Source organism: Trichoderma ghanense (genome assembly GCF_004382785.1).
Source record: "Trichoderma ghanense strain CCMA-1212 chromosome Unknown scaffold_4, whole genome shotgun sequence".
Lineage (NCBI taxonomy): Eukaryota > Fungi > Ascomycota > Sordariomycetes > Hypocreales > Hypocreaceae > Trichoderma > Trichoderma ghanense.
Window position 1 is genome coordinate 2,082,549 of NW_027395667.1, and position 21,502 is coordinate 2,104,050.

Here is a 21,502-nt window from a genome sequence, read left to right on the forward strand (position 1 = left end):
CTATGCTGGATGTCAGAATTTGGTCACTTGCAGTTCGAGGTGTTCATCGTTATAGCACCCCACAACTATGTTACCAGAGCACGTCTTTTCTGCCGAAATGTAAACACGTGTTTCCAAGAATCAAGTTACGATCCGGGACACCATGTGAAGCTAGATGCAATTTGATTGAGAATAGTATATAGGATTTTTTTAGGGGCGCTACTACTACCTAGAGTATGTATACGCAGATGACTTCTGTCTCGCTTCTTACCCTCTCCCTTGGTGACCCAAGTCTCTCGCCCTCATCTTCCCCCCTCACCCCTCCAAGATGCCTATCATGTCTCCTTCGCATACCTAGTATGCCATCGTCTATCCTCTCATTCCTTCCCACATCATCCAAAAATCGAACAAAACAAAAGTAGCAAAACATTCCGGAAACATTCTTCAGCACCGGCGCAGATGGCTGCATTGCTGCAGGTCCACTTCTGTCAATATCGCACAAGCCCATCAACTCTTTTGCCCACTGTCTCCCACAAAGCCGTTGCTTCTTCTTCGTTTTCTGTCTTCTTTGCTTTACTTCATCACAATCAGGCTTGCCGGACACCGTCGATGGGTTGTTTCTCGTCTTCCCTTCTGCCGGGCTCTTTCCGCCCCTCTTGCGTCGTGGCTGGGCTCCCTCTTCTAGAAGCTTCTGCCTGGCTTGGCCGCCTTCATCAATTCGTTAAAAGCGCTGAGCAGCTGCTTCTTCAGCTCCTTGTAGCTGACGACAAAGCTGGTCTGCTCGTCTCTGCTGGTCAAGCAGATTCTCTCGTCGATGCCGGCGTCAAGCTTGTTGAGGCACCGTAACATGTGTCCCACGTCGATGACGGGGTTTCCGTTGCTGTCCACCTGGTGGAAGACATAATCTCTAAAGAGCTTCAGCATATATCGCTCCCCATTCTCCGACCAAGCTCTGTCGTTTTCGAACTCTTGGCGCTCGTTAATGGTGCCAAGCTTCATCAGGAGTCTGGCGATCCGCCCGTTCTCCAGCTCACGGAACAGCTCAGAGTTGAGGGTGTCCGCTCTATGCTGGCTCTGGTCGAAAGCCGTCACGATGTGGGTTGCTATCCCTTGAATGAACTCATCAATCGACTTGTGAGGAGCGGGAGGCGTGAGCAGCCACGTGATGGTATCCCTCATTTCCGGAGAATAGGTCCTGTTCATCTGTTCCATGGCTGCGCTCACGTTGGTGAGCTGCTGGGGGGGCGTGTTGGTGGCGAGGCAGAGCATGGTGCGGCCAAACTGCTGCAGGTCGTCTTGCTGCAGGTCTTGAATCGGTCGTCTGATGTCAAATTGAACCACGTCCAGCACGGAACACGCGCTGAGGCGGATCCGGTTCTTGTCCGTCAGGATAATCTTGCTGGGGTCGAGACAGCGCGCCGCCAGGTTGTTGCTGTGAATTGACTTGAGGCCGCTGGCAATCTGGGTAATGTACCCCCACAGGACCGACTCGGCAATGGGCGCCTTGGGCTGGAAACGGCCGGCGCCTGCGTGCGCCGCAGTTGGCGTGAGGTGTACCTCGGCCAGGGTCTTCGAGAGCGGATGGTAGTCCTGCACGAAAACGAGGGAGCTGTCTCCAAAGGCTCGAGTGGTGAAGGCATCATGGATCCTGACGACGTTGGCATTTTCAACCCGCTTCCACTCCTTGACGGATCGAATAGCATGCTCGTTTGTCAGGCGGAACCCCTCCAATCTCCGCAGACAATAGAGGTTACCATTTTTGGATGATGTGGCCTTGTACACCCAGCTGGGGTATCCAAAGGTGTTTGCATTCTTGCGGTGTGTCGTGTCCAAAGCAACCAGGGAATGGTAGCTGTCCAGCTGGGGCAGTTGGGAATTGGGCATCACCTGCATGGCCGCTTCCGACTTCTTCTGCAGCTCCTCTCGCAGCTTTTCGGGCACGAAGAAGTCGTGAGTGAGACGATGGTATGGCATTAGGTCTTCTCGATATGGCCCTATGGGGGCGTAGAGGTGATGCTGCAATGGTTGCAATGGCGCCGCAAAGGCGTTTTGGGGTTGGAAGTATGTAGACGGCGCGCCGGTCATGGCACTATGATCCTCAGCATAGGGATTGAATGGAGTGGTGGCCAAGCTTTGACTCGGCATGTTGAATACATCGTAGCCGACGGGCCCATCTTGCGAAGTGCCGTTTGCCGGTGTAGTCTGTGAGAACGTTAGAATTGCATCGTGACAAGAAGAGGAGAAGCCTACGGTGGAGGAACTGAGGTCGAAACCTGGTGTAAATTCCCGGATAGCGGCAGGATTGAACACCTGTGCCTCTGAATCCGGCATGGTAGCTGGTGTGGCGGCTATACGTGACGGGATGGTAGATTAGTATTTAGCAAACTCGCCGTGAGTGTCTGCCGGTCTCTCTTACCTCCTAAGCCACGAGGAGTGAAAGATGGGGCGGTAACAGCTTGCGAGGAAAAGGTAGGTTTCTTGGTGGATGAGGTGGAGGTTTGGAGAGTCGATGGTGTGAAGGATGGCGACTCGACATTGAGCACCTTCTTCGAGCTATGGCGGCGGAAGCATGGTTAGCTACAGGCATATCGTGTGGATCTAGAAGCGGGCGGTATCGGATTTTGGCATCAATCAAGGTGAGCACGGTGAAACAGCGCCGGGTATGTGCGTCTGTGCAACAGCTTCCGCCCCGAGGTGAAGGTAATGTACATCCTGTTGCTCTTCTGCGCTGCGGATGATGGAAAATGGGAATCGACACCTACCTGTCTTGCTGGTGCGAATTCGAGTTTCCCTTGTTCGGGTCGTGCGAGAAGGCACACCCTTGCTCTTGGTAGCGGCAATGGCCGTATATCACGACATTTCGGCAGAGTGTATCTTTTGTATCTGCAGCAGTGTCAAGTTAGCCAGGACCAGTCCGGCAATGCCCGTGCGATCAGCCGGAAAACCCACCTCGCGTCTTGGGCCTTGGAGAGCCGACCTGGCGCCGCATCTCGGCGGTCTGATATCGCGATGTCGCCATTGGTGATCAATTGTATCTCCAGAAGAGAGTATCGGTGTCGTCCCCTTCTGGGCCGGATTCACGACTTCTGGTGGTGGAATCAGCTTGCGATTTTGGCTTTGGCAGATAGCGCAGTACCGTAACGGCGAGAACGAGTCGGTGACTGGATGTCGAGTGCGCTGGGAGCGAGTGCAAGAATTGTTTTGCGAGCAAGAGCGAGAGCGGAATGATGGAGCGACAGAGAGAGCAAATTCTGGGACAGTGGAGGAAGAAAAGCAAGGACGGAGGACGAGGACGGGGAGGAATATGTAAGATAGGTAGGTAGGTAGGTTGGTAGGTAGGTAGGCAGGTAGGGACGAGGAAGGATCGAGGTGGCTTGGGCTGTTTGTTTGTTTACCAACATACTGGATGGCGACAATCGTCTCCCATGGCTCAATTGCTCGGGGCGGCGTCGCGCCCATGGACGGAGGTGAAAGTTACTCTACGCCCGGCTGGGGCAGAAAGGGCTGGAAAGAGGAAGTTGGTGACGAACAGCCGCGCCTCAGTCGCTGCGGATCGAGTTGGTGTCTCTGGACGAGTGGGGAGAAGCGCCGCCATCTGGGAACTATGGCGGACGTCAGACGCAGCTGCTAGCCGGAGTTGTGCCGAGATAGGAGCCCAAGGGACATGCTAGTACTTGGTCGGCAAGGCTGGCAAACGCAGCTTGACTCTATTCGAGGAGCTACGTGACCCTTCTGCATGATACTGCGTCTGCAGCCTTCTTCTGGCGTGCAATTTAGGAAACGTTTACATGTAGAGTCTGCATGGCGTTTTGAGGCTTTGCATCTCCTCTACACACCTTACTCTCTTCGTTAAGAAGGCTTGCAGGTCGCCAGGCAACGCAGCCCCGTTGATCAAGCGCGCGGCATAAACTTTCCAAGTGACTCCCGGCATTGGAAGTACAAATCATATGCCTTCCAAAGAAGATCAAACTCTGTCCTTCAAAACTACCCTTGGATCAATCAAACACCTTGGAAATGGAACCCGGACTGCGAATGGATCTGATAACATGAAGGCTGCGGGCGGGCAATTAGGTAATCAACGTCCATGCCAATGAGCGCTGGCGCCTCTGCGTAGAAGTACCTAGGTACTTATGTATATAGAACGATCAGTATGGGATAGAGAAGATGAGGGAAAAATTCTGAAGGGAAAGAGAAACGCACCACCAATATTTCCAGCAGCTTCACTGCAACTCCGTGCATCATTCAGTGAACCTGATTACCTGTGTTGGTGTAAGTTCAAGTACGGAAGTGCTCTGACACCCAGTACCCAAGGTACCTAAGTAGGTACTCGTATGGCGGTCTGTTGGGCTCCGCTATAGCAATGAGGTAATGTAGCCTGCAGGCACTGGCCGACAGGCTTGACAGCCTTGATAAGCTCGCCATTACGGCCAGTGTTGGCCGGGCGGCTCCATCCTTATCGACATTGGATTACCCAAGCTCGTTGCATCTCCATCACCACAAATATCACCAAATCATTGCGCCGCCCTGTACAAAGAAGAAGAAGAAGGAAATATATATTTGGAAGATACATGATCATCCCGAAGTTATCCATCTCCCCCTAGCTTCTCGTCTGCGTTTGTTCCCCAAGGTACCTGCCGACGATGGCCGACACGGCAGACGATACGGGACAGCTGTCACCAAGCCAGCAAGACGCCCTGCAGCAGTTCATGCAGTTCACAAACCAAGAAGCAAAAGATGCCATTCCGCTGCTGACACGATCGCAATGGAACGTGCAGGTACGATTGCAGCTGTGATTTCATCCTCGTTGGACCGTCGTCCTCTTTCCCCTTGAGCAAGTCGGTCATGATCAACGTCACTAATCACCCTCGGCAATGTCCAGATCGCCATCACCAAGTTCTTCGACGGCGAGGCAGCCGACCCGGTGGCCGAGGCATTGGCCGCCCAAGAAGCTCCACGCTCAACCGCGCGCCACGAGAACCTGCAGGAGAGCTTTCTAGGGGCGCCAGACCGACCGTCTGCGGCAAGCCGGCGAAACCGAACCGACGTCGCTCCCCGGATCGTGCCCGCTCCGCCCGTGGTCCACCGGACGCCGTGGGTTCTCGGCCTCCTGCTGACGCCCTTCAGCTGGGGCTGGCGGGTGGCCTCGACCCTCCTGCGCACGATTGGTTACATCCTAGCGTTCTTGCCTGCGTCCCTACGGCCGCGGACTGTCACGACGGGAATTTCTACGGGATTGCGGAGCCCGAGCGGTCGACGGATGCTCATGCCGCGAGATGCGGCAGCTAGGTTTCGGCGAGAGTTTGACGAGGAGTACGGAGCAAATGGCCTGTCGTTCTTCGAGGGCGGCATAGCACAGGCCCACGACCTGGCTAAGAAGGACCTCAAATTCCTCCTTGTCCTGCTCATGTCCCCCGAGCACGACGATACCGGACCATTCATCAGGAACACACTGCTGGCTCCGGAGGTTGTCGAGTTTCTGAACGACCCAGCCAACAACATCATACTCTGGGGTGGCAACGTTCTGGATTCAGAGGCGTACCAGGCAGCTGTCGAGTATGCCTGCACAAAGTATCCCTTCTCGGCCCTGGTGTGCCTGACCCCGAAGGAGGGCAGCACTCGCATGGGCATTGTCAAGCGATTGGTGGGCCCGATGCCTGCTTCGACTTACCTGTCGGAACTGCAAGCCGCCATGGAGAAATACGGCTCCGACCTGGACAGGGTGCGAGCCGAAAGAGCCTCGCAGGAGCTGGCTCGTAGTTTACGCGACCAACAAGATTCAGCCTATGAACGGTCGTTGGCGATCGACAGGGAGCGCGCGCGGGAGAGGAGGGAGGCTGCTGCTGCCGCGGCGGCGGCAGAGAAGCGCGCTGCGGAGGAGGCCCGAGCTGCTGCTGAGCGGGCCGAGAAACGCCGCCAGTGGAAATCATGGAGGGCGCCGAGGATCCTGCCGGAGCCCCCCGCAAGCGACAGAAAGGTTGTACGGATCGCTCTCAAGATGCCTGAGGATCTTGGGGGAGAAAGAATCGTTCGTCGGTTCCCACAAGACGCCCCCGTCGAAGAGCTGTACGCATTCGTGGAGTGCCAAGACATCTTACGCGGAGAGACCCTGGAGGAGGAAAAGGTGGAAATTCCAGATGACTACGAGCACAAGTACGAGTTCCGGATAGCGTCCACCCTTCCGCGCGTGGTGTACGAGCCCAGCACAAGCACGACGTTGCTGGAAGCGATTGGCAAGTCTGGCAATCTCATTGTGGAAGACCTGTCGGATGACGAGGAGGACGACGACGAATGAAGAAGCATGATGGAAGCACGGCACTCTTGAAACTGTAGTATTTGTTCGCCCTCTCGCTTTCTTCCTCTTCTCCCTTCCCAACACCGGAGAAGAAATGACTCAAGGCGAATGAAACTCCGCCCTACGTTTGACACATTGCGATTGCCGAGCCTAGGAGATCCAAGGGGTGCTCAGCCAGCATGTTTACGCAGACCAGCGTTTCTCAGGGAACTTGACAAATGGGTCATGAGGAGCTTTTCAGCCCACCGGGCCACTTATTTCGATTCTTGGTGTTCACTGGAAGACTGTCAAGACTACGTAGCGAAGGACCGGAAATGGGATGCGTGAGGTATCAGGTACGAAACAACAACCCAGCCTATTTGCTGTCATCATCCTACTATCGGCAGATTGAGACGAGTGGGCTTCTTTCCACCTTGGTGGACATGTGCACACGTATGTACAATACCGGGAGCAAGCATGCATCGATTACGCAGACGGTGAGGCTGTGCAGACCTAATTGCTTTGAGATGGCACATGGCGGCCCTCAAGGAGGACGGTCAATGCCAAGGGAACGGACGAAGGCAATGGCTTGGAGGCAACTGAATCGGGTTGCCGGCGGCTTTTCTCCTCCTCATTTCTTCCTTTGCAACGGTTGCGTAGCTGACAGTGTGCTGAGGAGGGGTGAGATCAAAAGCCACCAAGATGTTCTCTCCGCATTCTTATTGTCGTTAAGCTCGTGGGTGCCATGATCTAGTAGATACTAGTACTACCAAAGACCGCGGAGGACGCGGCGCATATGACCTCAACTAATAGTAGTCCCCATCCGTCCTCTTACTCTTTTTCCCATATGCTGTAAGGAGCTATCTGATGAGGCTTTGCTCGTTGAAACGATGCGCAACATGTGAAAGCACCTGCTGTCTTAGTAAATGACAAGCATAGACTTCATCACCTCGCCTTGGCAACTATCAGGAGAGTGTCGAGAGTGATTCCATAAGGAGCTGTCCATTAGCCCGGTATCTGGGAGTGACATGTCCCAGCCTTAGTAGTGCGGCCAAGTATCGACGGACTGGGTCGATGGGGGTGGCCCAGAAATTCCAGCTGCGCCGCATTCTGCTACGCGGATTTAACTGTGTCAGGTAGACTGACTAGATTCTCGCAATGAATGCCGTGATGCTTCGATCAGCCTCTCATCAATAGATGGATGTAGCAGTTGCAGTAAAAAACAGCAGCGGTTGTAGCTACAACTACTACTGCGTTGGTACTCGTGGGCTCTCCTAGGATATCCTGGAGGGCCGAGGCGGAGGTCACGGAAGACGTTGATGCTGCGCCAAGCACCTACTGGACCCTTGCTCGGCCATTGGTGGATGCCTCACATTGATGTTACGCGGCTGGTGCCACCAAGTTCAAGGGTTGCCTGTGGCTCTACCCCGATTTTTCTTCAGCAAACGACCGGCAACGACGTCAAGCCGCATCTCCAGTCATCGTCGGGCTTGTTGGAGACGCGAGGGCGTCCCCTCCCCTCTGAGACAAGACCAGGCAGCTACAGGGGTTGAGGGGGAGGTACTAAGTAGTAGGGAAACAGGCAGCCTGAAGGATCCGCGACGGGACAGGCTGAAACCACGTCGTGTGCAGGAAATCGGTAGCAAACAATGATGCGAAAATCAAACAGAAGAGAGACGGACACCGCAAACCAGTACCCCGGTCCATTGGTCCTAGTCTTCGCGTGAATGCATGATATCCCCGAGGCTCTGGCCTCGGAAGCTACAGGCGTTCAAGCCACTCCCGTTCATCTCCAGAGAGGGCTGTTACAGGCTGCAGCCGACAGCCTACCGTGACATACCAGGTTGCAGCTTACATGTACAGACTTGTAAAATCCCCCAAGCCTAAACAAGCTCGATACTGCAACCACCGAGAAACCTCGCCTCACCCCCCCCCAGAGAAATCGTCATTAGACTCCTCCAATCTCCCGCCTTCATCTGCATGTTTTCCGTCTCCTCAACAACTTGACATACCCATACGGGCACTATCTGCTGGCAGCCTCTGCAGTTCTTGGTCTGAATGACGCAGGCATTAGCCTCCCGCTCGTGATATCAGCTCCCTCGTCCTCTGCTTCTTCGTCTACCCTCTTCCTCTTTTGTGCCCCGCAAAAGGCGCCCAACGCGCTTCCTCGACCTCGGCCGGTCGTCCATGCTTCGCGATTCCGACCAAGGGCGCCAGATCAAGATGAAGTCGATGAAGGGCCTCTCCGTGAACAAGATGCTGGGGAGCATCAGGAAAAGGACAGGTACGTGCTCTCTTGTTGATGTCCCCGACAGCAGCAAGCATCGAGCTCGATGGGCGCCGAAACGGCGATGCGCTGCCCTCTGTGTTTTCCCCCAGACCCCAAGAACCCTGCCGGAGCTTCCTAAGGCTAACGATATTCTCCCTTGCATCTTCAGCGATAGGCAGCCCCGATCGTTCGGCTGCGACGACACCGGGAGAGACACCCGAAGTGACAGCCCACAACAGCGTGGTATGTCTCTGTTCCCTTGCCCAGTCGACGGCGCAGCGGCCTCGTCGGATGATGGCGCGCGGCTTTGGGCTAACTGAGCCTCACTAGAAAGCATTCTGCGAGTCTGGCGGAACCGCAAAGGTACGATCTCCCCTTACAGACAGCAAAAGTCCTGCTTGCTGCTCCCTGAATGGCGCCAAGCGACACATTGCTAACAGAAGCCTTGTGCCTCTCCCGCGCAGAGCGAGGAAGTGCTCTTCCTCCCGCCGATTGTCGACGCAGCCGAGTCCTCGCCCACCGCCGCCGCCGAATGCGCGCGCATCATCCGCAAATATCTGGCCAAGGAGTACTCCTCGCGGCCGTCATGGCAGTACAACGCCATTATGCTGATGCGGATACTGGCCGACAACCCGGGCGAGACCTTCACCAGAAACTTCGACACCAAGTTTGTAGACACGGCTCGGGCCTTGCTCAAGGGCACAAAGGACAACAGCGTGCGCCAGATCCTCATGGACACGCTCGATGACTTTGAGCGCTCCAAGTTCTACGACGTGAACCTGACCCTCATCATCACCATGTGGCAAGAGGAGAAAGACAAGGCGATCAAGCAGCATGGGGTATGTTCCCTCACACTGGTGGCAATCTGAGCTCAAGGAAAACTACGGCTTGCTAACACTGAAGCGATAGGGTCGAGCACCTACGCTGCCCCAGCGCCCTGCGCAGTCGCCGGCGCCCGGGTCCTTCAATGGATACTCGCAAAACTACTTCTCCAGGCACCATAGCAATCACCGACTGCCCGAGCCTGTCGAGTTGAGCGGCAGGTTGGAAGAGGCGCGCTCGTCGGCCAAGCTGCTGGAGCAGCTTATCATGAACTCGCCGCCCGTAGAGCTGCTCGAAAACGATCTGGTCAAGGAGTTTGCCAATCGCTGCCTGAGTGCCGCCAGGAGCATCCAAGGCTACATGTCGTCCACGGATCCCGCGCCGGACAACGATACCATGGAGAGCCTCATCGACACCAACGAACAGCTGCAGACTGCGCTCAGCCAGCACCAGCGCGCCGTGCTCAGCGCCCGAAAACAGCTGGGCCTCAACGAGCGGTCCGAGAACCCGTCGCCTGCCCCTGAGCAGCAATCCCTCCACGGCTCCGGCGGCTCCCATGGGGCTCAGGGATGGCAGGCCCCCGGTGCCGGGGCATCGTCGTCCACCTCTAGCCCCGCGCCTTTCTCCAACGTTTCGGGTGGCAACGGAAAGGGCAAAGACACGGACTTGTACAGCTCCCCTTTCCATCCTCCACCAAACGCCGGCCAGCAGCCGGACCCGGGCCGGGGCAGGGCGCCACCCCCTGAGCCGGAACCGTTGCAGGAGGATCCGTTTCGTGACCCGCAGCCCGCTGGCTCGAGCCCCAACGGCCAGCTCACGGTTCCCGGAGACGAGCCCTTCCACCCAGGCTTTGGACTGAACAGCCACCGAGACGGTTCGTCCACACACGGTACTGCTGGGTCCGGCGTCGCTTCTGAGGGTCACTCGACAAACAACTTGCACCACGACTACCAAGTCTCAGACGACGAGGACCTTTATTCTTCTCCTCCAAAGAACAGCAAGGAACCCATGTATCGGTATTGACGGGGTACATTGACAGCTCAGGAGGACAGAGACCGTAAATGAAAGACAGTTGTGGGATCGGTGCCGTCGAATGGTGAGCCGAGAACAAAAAGGGGTTTCTCGCTATGGTAAATGGCTTTCAATAATGTTCTTTTTCTTTCTTTCGATTTTGAGATTCCAACAGTATCTCCTTCCGCCAGGCGTTGTTCGCCAACAGTAACCGCGTTTGCCTCTTTCCAGACTACCCATTGCGTTTGCCATGCCCTTTTTCATTTGACGGAATACCCATTTCAACGTTAAGCGAGGATGCGAGCGGTTCATGGCTCAGACAGAAATACATATCGCTTATATCTATCTATACGTATCAGAAGCGCAACTCACCCCCGAATCAACGTGACCTGGAGCTGGCCCATGTTTGGATTTCCAGACCGTGGTTGCAAGTGAATACTTGGGAGTGTGGGATGTTTCGCATGTGACATGGCTCGGTAAAGGATTTGTGCGATTGAACCAATGGTGCAAAGAAGGGTCATACATCATCGGCTGTCTCCTTTGACCACATTCCTTTGAATACACCCGTTCGAATACGAACAAGGGGCTTGTGATGGCCATTTGATGGATGAAGTTGTAGCAAAACGGCTGGCGACGTATTCGGCTGTATGAGGCAAAGAGCGCAGGGGGGCTGCTGATAATTCGGATACGGCGTGGGATGGGAGGTGACCGGCTTAGCGTTGAGAGACAGGAGACAGATGACGATGAAAGATGAGTACCTTTGTATAATAGTAGTAGATAGTCGGTTTGTGTTTCTGTCGAGTCCCATTGATACCAGAGCACCCAGAGCGGGTTTATCATGACTGATGAAGAGCCTTGTGAACCGCTCAGTTGACACTACCCGGGCATGGATCCCGTTACTAATTCGGCGTTGATGCCTGTTCCGATGTTGCTAAGACATCCGCCTCGTACCATTCTTTCTCTATTGCTTGGAAGAGACAAGAGAATGGTCAAACGTAGTAAGGTAGAAGGTTGGTTGGTACCCTGATCAGATCGTATCTCGCGGGCGGTGAGCAGGGCAGGATCATGGTCATTGTTCCTCGTCCCAACTTTAGTCTCTCCATCTCTCCATCCCTCCCCTCCTTCGCCATCCACCAGCATCTGTCCTTCGCTATCAGCATTATGTTTCCCTTTGAACATCGCTGCAGCCTCAGATGGCGTCGTCTGGAAAAGTGCGAGACGGAGACGCCTTGAGCCGCCATCCACGTCATGGGCTCGCAAAGTGCCACTGTCCCTTGCTCCGACCTTCTTTTCTAGGGCTTCCCGAAGCCAACGAATCAATTTTATCTACTGTTCAAATAAGATGTCTCTGAGAAAGCAAGTTTCATCACGAGGTAGGTGGAGACTTCGACTGACAGACCAAGCAGATGTCGAAGCACCAACCTACTGACAGGTCGTTGTCGACCTACAAATGCATTCGAGTGCTGTTTTTCACACAAGGTACAGCATGGAATTTACGGTGCTCCGAGTCGAGAAGTCCGTCATATCAGGTAAAGTCAGGTACAGACGCACAGAACTCAAATCAAACTTGGAGGCTTGAGGTTATACTTTGTGGCTAACGAAAGGCACCAGCTGCGTTGGCTACCTACCGGTCCAGTTATCCTTCTTTCTTGCCCTCTTGATTCCATTTCCTTTTCAGTTCTTTTTGCGTTTTCTGTGTGTGTGCCCTTTCGCCAAATTTTTCTTCCTTTATAAGGTGTACCGCCCTAGACATTGCCCGAGCGTCATCGTTGTTCACTTCTCCAACGTCGTCCGCCTTCCCCCTTTTTTGTTGGCAATCCACACCATTTGTGCGGATACTGTTCTCATCATGTTGCCATGGCACCTCTTCGCAGCGGCCGCCATGGCGACGCCGACTGTTGCCTTGGCAATCACACAAGGTGCAGCGAATTCCAGCGACTTCAGATGCGGCTCAGTAGCCAACGCCGGGTTCATGGCGCTGTCAAAGCGACTCGCGCAGGCAGAGGCCGGTAACTCGAAGCTAAGCCAGAGATCCGCCTCGAAGATTAACGTCGATGTGTATATACACATCGTCGCGAGATCACAGGATGATACAGCAGGGAATATCAGCGTACGTCGCAGTCTCTCCTCCGCCCTCCTTCTTCCTACCCCGTAGTTCCCGCAAGTCTGGCCTAACAACGCGACACTGAATAGGACGACGTCGTTCACAAGCAGCTCGAAGTCCTTGGTGCCGACTATGCACCGGCCGGCATCTTCTTCAGCTTGAGAAACATCGATCGAACCAGCAACGCCACATGGGCGAACGGTACTGATCTCCACGGCATGTGGCACCAGCTTCGCAAGGGCAACTATGGAGATCTCAATCTCTACTTCGTTCCCACACTCCATTACTATGGCTTCTGCTCGATGCCAGCAACGGGCGACGACCTCGTAAACGGCATCTGGGAAGATGGCTGTACCATTCGCTCGGATACTGTCCCTGGCGGCAGTGCAGTCAACTATAACCTGGGCAAGACGGTGACCCACGAGGTCGGGCACTGGTTCGGGCTATGGCATACCTTTGAAGGGGGTTGCGATGGCGACGGCGACTTTGTCGACGATACCCCCGCGCAAGCGGCTGCGTCAGACGGATGCCCCCCCGAAGGGCAAGATTCTTGTCCTGAACAACCGGGCCAGGATGCATTTCACAACTTTATGGACTATTCTTCCGAGTGAGTCGGGGGCATTGCCTTTTTCTGCCTATACTTGTGTAAGCGTCTCTGGAGTTGTGCATCCATACTGACCTTAGCCCGGCAGTGCCTGCTATAGAGAGTTCACGCCCGGCCAGATGAATCGGATGAGGAAAGTCTGGTACGCGTATCGAGCATAAGGAACGCGAAGAGACGAGAGAAGGAGTGTGTTGAAAAGGTACCCATATAAATCTGGTTTATCATGGCAGACCATCATCTGCAATGCCCGAGAGACGGGTATCATATTGCCACGCATAGATGTTGGATTTGGGAGGAGGTAATCGCAGTATACTGACGCGACGGTGAGTTGGAAAGGGAACAGCAGAGGCCTTTTTGCATTTAAGAAAGGAATATACTTGGAAGGGGACAATACAATCTCGTTGACGATAGAAAACATCAAAGCATCGCACCCAACCGACTTTGGGTTTGAGACTGTCCATTTCTGGCTCTCTCTTTTTTTCCCCCCTTTGTGCCGCCTGCTCAGCGATTGTGTTTTTGAAGACCTGAGCCACAGTGACTGAACTCTAAGAGCGAGCAAACAAAAGTACTGTCGTTCTTTCAGGGTCGCGTTCAAAAGGAAAAAGACACAAAGAGAGTCTGCCAGTCATGTCCATGTTGAGGAGGTTCACTGCCTTGTCTTTCAAACTGCCAGGCGGTGACACGCACCTGGAGTTTCCAGGGAGCATGCCCTAAAACACCATACCAAGGCCGAGTCCTTCACTGAGTCCTTTGCCTTGCAAACATCACTTGAATCTCTTTAGCGAGTCTGTTTGCCAACTAATTTATTTTCCCATACTCTTTCTCCATTATCACAAGACGGTAAGTCCATTCGTCCATTCTCTTCTGATGGCCAATCTTGAATGCTGATGATAGGTCGAGCCCGCATACGAAGATCTCGGTTTCCCCTACCATCTTCTTCATCGATACGACATCCTGCAATTTTCGAGAAGAATATCATCTACTATTAAGCGGACCAGACAATATGCGAAAACAAGCAAACGAGCAGCTGGGGCTTCTAGAAGAGTTGGAACTTGTGCATGGGATGCATCAGATGATGCTGAAGCTGCTACAAGACTTGGGCTTCTCGCCGCCAGATGGCCATCATGATCCAGAGACGGAAGGTCCAGTAGCGGATGTTAGCTACGACGAGAGACGAGCCAACATCTACAGGGGCTTTCTGGACGTCGTTGCTGATAAGGAAAGGCTAGAGAAGCGGATCGAGTCCGTGAAAAAGGAAGAAGCCAAACGGCCGGGACAGGCAGGCGTACAGAAGAAGACGACGCAGGCTCGCAAGACCCGAAGAAGGGGGAATGGATGGACCAAGGCAAAGAGATCCTGAACCTTCTCTTCTCCTTTTGTTCTCTGATAAGTTCCCACTGTGGGGTTGACAGGCGTTATGGATGGGATTCGACGACACCAGACTACTCCCTTGTCCTAAGGACATGTATCATGATGGGGGTTTTTTTCCCTTTTTCTTTTCCCTTGACAGGGATTTCTCTAAGGTTGCAGCTACTCGAGCAGTCTAGACATGTTGTCCTGGTATCAAGAGATGCTTCTACGGCTACGTAATGTAGGGACAGCTACCAACTTGGGAGAAAAGTAGCATCTGAGAACCGCGCATAGAGCAAGTTCAACACGTACAGAGGTTCCATGGAGATACATGTTTGTCAAGAATAATAATCGAAGAATTATCCTCGTCCTATAGGAAACGGCATCCTCTGACAACAGGTGTAAATATTCGAAACCCCTGGAGCCGGCCCCTCACGTGATGCCTCTCTGGTTATTGCCATCCGACAGCTGCCTGCTGCTCCCTCCCCTCTGTTCAATCTTCTAAACCTCTGCATTACCTTGAAAAGGAGTTTCGTGTCTTGTATTTTCACCTCTCAAAAGCACCGACCGTTCTGCAGCCACTCCGCATCCAACTTTGTTCCTTCCAAAGCTTCAAACGATCTCGTCTACCGACAAATCAAGATGCCTCACGCCTTGATCGAGTTTCTGGGCGAGTTGCTTGTCCAGCTTCCGCGTGCCTGGAGAGAAGTAGGTCGGCTGACGATTCGAAAATCAAAGCAACGCGTGGCTGACAGGAAACAAGAACGGGAACTGGGCTGTTTTCAAGCTCCAGTTTCTAGCCGTCTACGTGCTTGTTGCAGGCTTTCATGCAGGGACGTGCCTTATTGTAAGATCCTCTCAGACTTCGACAGCATCCTCTTGTTCTTGATCTGCCTTTCCGGGATACGATAAACAACCGACTGACGCTTCGTGTCTACAGGGCCATGTGGTCAACTGGAACACGTCCGATGCGTCGTGCCTCATCGCCGGAGTGGTGGTGGAACAACTCCTCACCCTCATTATGGCCTTTCCATTCATCTAGGCCCTCGACTCAATGAGGCGGAGATGAACGTCAATGCTGGATGCCCAGACAATGCGGGAAGCTCGCCACGACGGCTACGACGAATGTCGACCCTTGATATTTTTGGTTCTGCGGATCCATTGCGCCTGGTATACAGGCTGCCAAAGGCACGCTGAATGAAGGACTGTTGACTGCTAGCAACCTGAAGCAGCGGGAAGGAGAATACGAAACGTCATTCTTGACAACGAAGCGGACTCTGCTGTGGACACGCAGAGGGCCACAGAGGGACTGATGATATAGTTCAGAAGCTGACAGGGCTCGCCACCCGCTGTCATGCTATCCCGGCCATGTTTATTAGGTTGCCTATCTTCTCTCATAGTTTCTGGTCTCGTCCCAAAGGAAGCATATCTCGACATCCCTGCTGCATCAAAGCTGTCTCTCGGCATCCTCCCACTCGTTGATCTATGCATAGCATCTCCCATCCCTGCTCCTAAGACGATGGCCCAACTTCTTCCAGTTAGCCCGTCGTCACTAAGAAGCCCAGCCTGTAGCCCATTGGTCCGAACGACGCCCGATCCCCCCTTTGGACCGACAACCAAAGGGACGAGCCGTCATTAGCGGGGCATTAGACGCATCAACGTGGTTCCAGATACATTTCGATATCAACCGCCTTGACAGTGTCGTAGACGAGCATGTAGAGAACAAGCAAATTCTTACGAGAAAGGGGTCCAACTCTGTCTCATTCGTCCACCGCTTGGAGCCCCGAACTCGGATGAGTTACTATCAGGTTCTTCCACTCAATCCTATGTGGCTATTTTGGTCAGCGATGTGGTGAATGCAATGGCAGCCGCGCCCCCGTTTCTTTGGCAACTGCCTCCAGCTGTCTCTCGCCTTCCTTGCCGGCTTCGTAGCGAAAACCCACGCAGAAAAAGGGGCGAGAAAATCAAAGCACAAGCGATATTCCTCCCTCCGTCTTTGAATTCTCGCTGCCAGCACCAACTTCTTCTCTTTCCAGCATCGTTAGCCCTGCACGCTCAACAACGCCTTCAGCAACCTGTTGCACCCTCCTAAGCAGATATCCGGTATCCCTAGAAGAACGTCACAATTGAAGGCGGGCTGACTTTCCCTTCAATTGATTCTCCGGTAAGGCATTATCACGGCCTCGGCTTTCCTATAAGGACCTCCCCCTGACCTCTGGCCAAAGCCTATTCTGTAGTGTCCCTGTGGCAGAATTCCGCTATGGATGAACCGAACCTCGACCTCCGTGACTTTCTCCTGGAGCTTCGACAGTTCCCCGACGATCTTCAGAGACTGATCATTCTGATGATTGAGGATGTCGAAGACTGGATACTCATAGCCTTGGCTCAGCCTCCTATCGAAGAAGTAGACTTGGAAGGAAATCCAGACGAGACAACCTACCACCATCTGAGCGACGCCACCGATCCTTGGGGCTATCCGCAAGATCACAAAGCCCGCGCCACAGGTAGATGTCTATATCTCTACCTTCAACAGCCGCCACCTCGACGCAGCGCTCTCTCAACCAGAGATGATTGATATCACTTTCGTGCGTTTTAGCCAAGCAAATGGCACAGACACTCTTTGGTTGAGGCTGCCACATGCGTTGCTAGATATTCTAGGTTGCCCTCCTTGAAGCCAGAAGTCGCTCTACCTTGCGTAAGGGGAAATCCCTTGTACATAGCACTTCCCAGAGAGCAGAGCACCCGGCTCTAACTTGATTAAGACGTACAGCTCGCCTCCCTCGGAGATGCGTGCGTGGCACTGGATGGGTGGATATGGCGACGAGTGGGCGGATGGATGGCTTGGGGCGTCTCGATAGATGGATGGACGGGAGAAAACTCTTTCCCAGCTACCCAAGTTACCAAGGGATGTATCTAGGAGAAGTTGACACAACTCCCTTGACTCCTCCAACACCAACTCATCATGATACGATGGACGAAGCATCCCGTGCTCACCTCACCTCAGCCCGTCATCTGACACTGCCGACGAGACTGGTGGAGGAGGATTTTCTCTCCTTTCGTTTCATCCCAGGCAGTATACTGTGTTCTCGACCACGGCAGAGTCTCTCCTCGAGGAGGAGGACTTGGAGACGTCCCCACGCTCGGGCACGCCGGCCTCGAATCTCATTCGTTTCCCTCCTCTCCCTCCTCCTCCTACCCCCTCCTTACTCTCTCTTGCTTCAAGTTCCAGCTTAGTTCGTTCTCGGTTGTGGGAGGCGCCCACTGGTTCCTTGAGACCCCTTTACTTCTCGCGTCTCGGGCCATTTCGGGCGGCGCCGTGCTCGAACAGGTCAGTCCTCGGGGTGGCAGGTGGCGTAGTCGAAGGGAATTGTCGGATAGGGCTCAGACCTCTCTGTGTGGCCAAAGAATGAAGGACGCCTCCTGGATCGGACTCTACATCACAGTGCTGTTAGCTCGTCCTTTGCCAGCCACAGTTGTGTTAGGACACCGGAAGTGGAAAGAAGGCCAGGTAAAAGCGAGTAGAGAGTGATCCCGAGAGTAGAGATTCGGCAACCATTTTAGCATCATTTTAAGAAGTACTGTAATTTTTGTGTGCTTCAAGGTACTGGAGTCAAAATCGTCATTTGCATTCCAGCCGCGGCCCCCTGACGATTTGGCTCATACCAGGCACCGAATCCGGAATAATATCACGGAGATGTCCAATTCACAGGTCGTTGTTGTACACTTTTTTTTTTCTTCATTTTCTAACAAATAGATGCATGACTCGAGCAAGGTCATCCATCTATGTATCATTCGGGCCTTCGATGCGGGAATGCTATCAGTTCATGGGATGCCTTGAGGCATCCGATGCCAAGTAAAAAAAGACAAGAACAAGAAAAGCTAAACGGGATGCGTATTGCCGCAATTGCTTGCTTGCTCAACTTGCTCGCCAACCGTATCTAGTCATTGTAGGAATGATAAACATGCAACGTGCTCCTCGGTGGAAAAAGAACAAAGACAGTGGTGAAATCAAAAGCCCCTGAAAACAAAGGAGCACCAGCTTCAGTTGGGCAGGCGTTCGATAAAGACACCTCCAAGGAGGCAGGAGGCACGCAAAGCGTTACTGCCGTGCTGATTACTGCAATCTGCACAGCAGGCAGGCGCGATCGCATGATATCTTTGTCTCCCGAGTCACGGGTTCTCGGGAGCTGCCCAGCCTTTTGAGGCCAAAGGCAGCAACTGCCCTGGGTTTCATTCTGTACTCTGAAGTCTCCTCTTGTTTTTGTTTCGCCTCTCTTCGTGATCATTCTTTCCTTTTCGCTTCAGTCAAGCTATGCCTCTTGATTCCACGCCTCTTCCCCTCGCTCCCTCCTTTCTTCTGTAGGTCGCCTCAAAGCAGTTTCGTCTTCTTTCACAGCTCAATGATTTTAGAAAATGAGAAACGCGACCCTTTTCTTTTCCATTCTTTGTGCTTCCCCCGTACGATTACATTAGACGGCGGTTCGAGGTTATGCCAATCTCTACTAAGAACACCTAGTATCTGGTCTTGTCTCAGTTACCCCAAGCCGAAGCGATCAAGTCACAGTACCTACTTCCTACCCGACTGCCACCACCACACGCCATCAAGCCACAAGTTTCCCGGAGACTCGCGTGCTGTGTCGTTACGCTCTCCCTCTTCCTCCAAGTCTCTACCTTAGTACTTACGTACCTCGCCTCACCCGCTTCTGAGCGCCGGCAAGATACTTCTTCTTCTCTAGGCAAGCGCCTGAGTATGAAGTACTGTAAGGTACCCATCATACCTCTCCTCTTCGTCTACCCAACTGCGGATATTCAGCCTCTCGAGCCGCCACTTGGCTCCTGTCTCGCGCTTGGTCCCCAGGTCGAGTTTCCTCGAGTGTCCGCGAGATTAGAGACCTGGGCAACTCGTACGAATATGGCCATTCATGGCCATAGTTGCTCAAACATCTCGACCTGTTTGCCGCCTTGTCCCGAGTGTTCGCCATGGCATATTCCGAGAACGGCGGACAGAAACGTCACCACCCAGTCCACTCAACCCACCCAGTCCGGACGAGAACTTGGTCTAGCCGGTGGGCTAGTGGAACGGGGTAACAAGCAGTACGTGCTCTTTCTCGAGGCCACAAGAAGATGCTGGAGCACTAACTCGAACCAAGGGCATTAGGGAAAAATCACAAACAGACACGCCCGTCCGTCAGCCGCCAGCCAGCGCTTCCCACTCCTCGAAGGCGGCCTCTCCTCCGCTCTCCCATACCCTCATGGACGATGCTTCGGCGTATCTGACCAGCAAATCAAAGACGCCAGCATGCGACTGACGGCGCGCTTGAAGCTCGCGGCCACAAGAACCCGTTCCGCTGCCGCCAGCGACGAACTCTATTGCCTCAGCAAGTTCCACCCGTCTCTCGCGCTGCCTGTCAAGCGTCGGTCCGCCTGGGTGAGGCGGCGAGGCCCTAACGTTGTACCGGGACCCTCCTTGCTCTTGACCGAAGACTGGGCCGTCGCTGTGCTGACTCGCCTCGAGAAGAAGGAGAACTGTGCGCGTCAGTCGTCACCCCCCTATTGTCTCTATTGAAGCCTACTACTAGATCCAACAAGGACGCCCTCTTCCCAGCCTAGGAGGCGAAACTCATACTGGCCTCGAGATGAATGGTGCGTCGTCACTCGCCCCCTTTTGCTTGCCTCACCATCATGAGGAGCCTCATTCCCTCGCAACAGGGTGTGCAAAGTCCTTGATGTTGCCACAGCCGAGAGAGACTTGCGAAGAGAAGAATGCCGTGGCTTATCATAGTGTCCGCTTCGTAAGGGGGCGTGCCAACATCGTGTGAATGAAGTCCAAACCAAGCTGTTTTCCAAGAGAGTTAACTCGGCAGTACTGGGTACTGCTACTTTCCTTCACCCCTCCGGAGGTCCGCATCCGCTCCTAGGCATGTTGTCCGATTGTGCTCCTTGCGCCACCGGCGCTGTTACTAGTTTGTGAGCGGCTGCTTCGATCCCAGGCTGTCCCTGCTGTCTTTGACTGGTCTCCCACCCTTCGATTCCGTCGTGTCATTGCTGGGCAGGCTAACCGAGTACAAGCTCTCTCTCTTTGGCCCTGGCTCCTCAAACCCCGTCACAGTGCCATTGAGGACTGCCAACTTGGAAGTCTCTGGAAAATCAAACTCAAGTCCCTGGCTCCATCATCAGCATCAGCCCCCCTTGTTCTCTTTTCACATACCTCTACTGTGAAGCCGCTAGGGGCAAGCAGTCAGTTTTTTGATCCGTACTGGATCTGTCACGCTCTCATACTTCTCTTTCGACACACCGTCAGAGTCATGGTCTGGATCTGCTCCGCTGAAGTTCTTGCCTACAACTCCTTTAGCCCTCACAAACCGATCATCAAACTCAACTCCAGGTATCGGACACCTCCTTCAGGTACACAGCACGTACCCAAGAGCCCCTCTAGCCTTTTCATATCCGTTTAGCATCCATTGGAGTAGGAAACGGCGAGGCGATCCGACCGGTGCCGCGGGATCAAGGTCTCTAGCTCCAGAGCCGTCAAGGCCTGCTGCAATGGGCCGCCCGCTACAGCTTAGCACATCTAGCTAAGACCACCGTCCCATCTCCTTGAGCGCTCTGGTCGCGATTGACATCTTCAGCGGTCATCTCTCACAGCCGTTGCACCTCGAAAGGCGATGTGTTCCCTTCCGGGCAGTTGGCGGGCAGCCAGAGTCACATCTGGAGGGCGTTCGTATGAGGGCAACGTCAATTCCACCGCTGCCAATCACAGCAGATCTCTCTGGCGTCAAAGGAGGAGAAGGGAAAAAAAAAAAAATTCTTGACAAACCCCTCCCTCCCTGTCTTTGCTAGCAAACGAGACAGGGACCAGCCTTCTTTCTACACGCATTGAGGACACTGAGAACCCCTTTACCTCGTCCGATTCGATCACCGTATCTGCAGAAGGGCGAGGACTAGTCGAGAAAAGCCCCAGAGCCCCCTCCTTGAGCCCAGCCGTCCACTACATACTGTCATATCTCCCATTCAATGTCCATCAAGGGCCCCCGTACGTGCGAACGACTCTGGGTTGCATGCATGCGCTCTCAGCCTCCATGTGTTGTTGAG

At 53.9% G+C, this 21,502-nt stretch overlaps 7 protein-coding genes across 7 annotated transcripts; 6 read left to right on the forward strand and 1 right to left on the reverse strand.

The window, feature by feature from the left end:
* Nucleotides 1-660: 660 nt before the first annotated feature.
* On the reverse strand, nucleotides 661-2,998 carry CCMA1212_004857 (PAB-dependent poly; the record flags this gene model as incomplete). The annotated part of the gene is made up of 5 exons (XM_073702143.1): nucleotides 661-2,181; nucleotides 2,230-2,327; nucleotides 2,396-2,532; nucleotides 2,742-2,862; nucleotides 2,929-2,998. The coding sequence occupies 5 exons, from the start codon at nucleotides 2,996-2,998 to the stop codon at nucleotides 661-663; spliced, it is 1,947 nt and encodes a 648-aa protein (XP_073559784.1).
* Nucleotides 2,999-3,385: 387 nt separating this feature from the next.
* CCMA1212_004858 (uncharacterized protein) lies at nucleotides 3,386-3,610 on the forward strand (the record flags this gene model as incomplete). Its single annotated transcript, XM_073702144.1, has 1 exon — nucleotides 3,386-3,610. One exon carries the CDS (start codon nucleotides 3,386-3,388, stop codon nucleotides 3,608-3,610), a length of 225 nt encoding a protein of 74 aa, XP_073559791.1.
* Nucleotides 3,611-4,619: 1,009 nt separating this feature from the next.
* Nucleotides 4,620-6,271, forward strand: CCMA1212_004859 (UBX domain-containing protein 10; the record flags this gene model as incomplete). The annotated part of the gene is made up of 2 exons (XM_073702145.1): nucleotides 4,620-4,754; nucleotides 4,859-6,271. The coding sequence occupies 2 exons, from the start codon at nucleotides 4,620-4,622 to the stop codon at nucleotides 6,269-6,271; spliced, it is 1,548 nt and encodes a 515-aa protein (XP_073559790.1).
* A 2,129-nt stretch (nucleotides 6,272-8,400) lies between these two features.
* CCMA1212_004860 (uncharacterized protein) lies at nucleotides 8,401-10,364 on the forward strand (the record flags this gene model as incomplete). Its single annotated transcript, XM_073702146.1, has 5 exons — nucleotides 8,401-8,534; nucleotides 8,695-8,762; nucleotides 8,850-8,882; nucleotides 8,984-9,358; nucleotides 9,429-10,364. The coding sequence occupies exons 1-5, from the start codon at nucleotides 8,438-8,440 to the stop codon at nucleotides 10,362-10,364; spliced, it is 1,509 nt and encodes a 502-aa protein (XP_073559450.1). The 5' UTR covers nucleotides 8,401-8,437.
* Nucleotides 10,365-12,234: 1,870 nt separating this feature from the next.
* CCMA1212_004861 (Extracellular metalloprotease) lies at nucleotides 12,235-13,221 on the forward strand (the record flags this gene model as incomplete). The annotated part of the gene is made up of 3 exons (XM_073702147.1): nucleotides 12,235-12,462; nucleotides 12,546-13,063; nucleotides 13,149-13,221. 3 exons carry the CDS (start codon nucleotides 12,235-12,237, stop codon nucleotides 13,219-13,221), a joined length of 819 nt encoding a protein of 272 aa, XP_073559451.1.
* Nucleotides 13,222-14,063: 842 nt separating this feature from the next.
* CCMA1212_004862 (uncharacterized protein) lies at nucleotides 14,064-15,452 on the forward strand (the record flags this gene model as incomplete). The annotated part of the gene is made up of 4 exons (XM_073702148.1): nucleotides 14,064-14,345; nucleotides 14,879-15,118; nucleotides 15,174-15,257; nucleotides 15,351-15,452. The coding sequence occupies 4 exons, from the start codon at nucleotides 14,064-14,066 to the stop codon at nucleotides 15,450-15,452; spliced, it is 708 nt and encodes a 235-aa protein (XP_073559448.1).
* A 1,218-nt stretch (nucleotides 15,453-16,670) lies between these two features.
* CCMA1212_004863 (uncharacterized protein) lies at nucleotides 16,671-20,865 on the forward strand (the record flags this gene model as incomplete). Its single annotated transcript, XM_073702149.1, has 7 exons — nucleotides 16,671-16,914; nucleotides 17,173-17,200; nucleotides 17,415-17,643; nucleotides 18,927-19,504; nucleotides 19,586-19,944; nucleotides 20,000-20,202; nucleotides 20,401-20,865. 7 exons carry the CDS (start codon nucleotides 16,671-16,673, stop codon nucleotides 20,863-20,865), a joined length of 2,106 nt encoding a protein of 701 aa, XP_073559449.1.
* Between the last annotated feature and the right edge of the window lie 637 nt (nucleotides 20,866-21,502).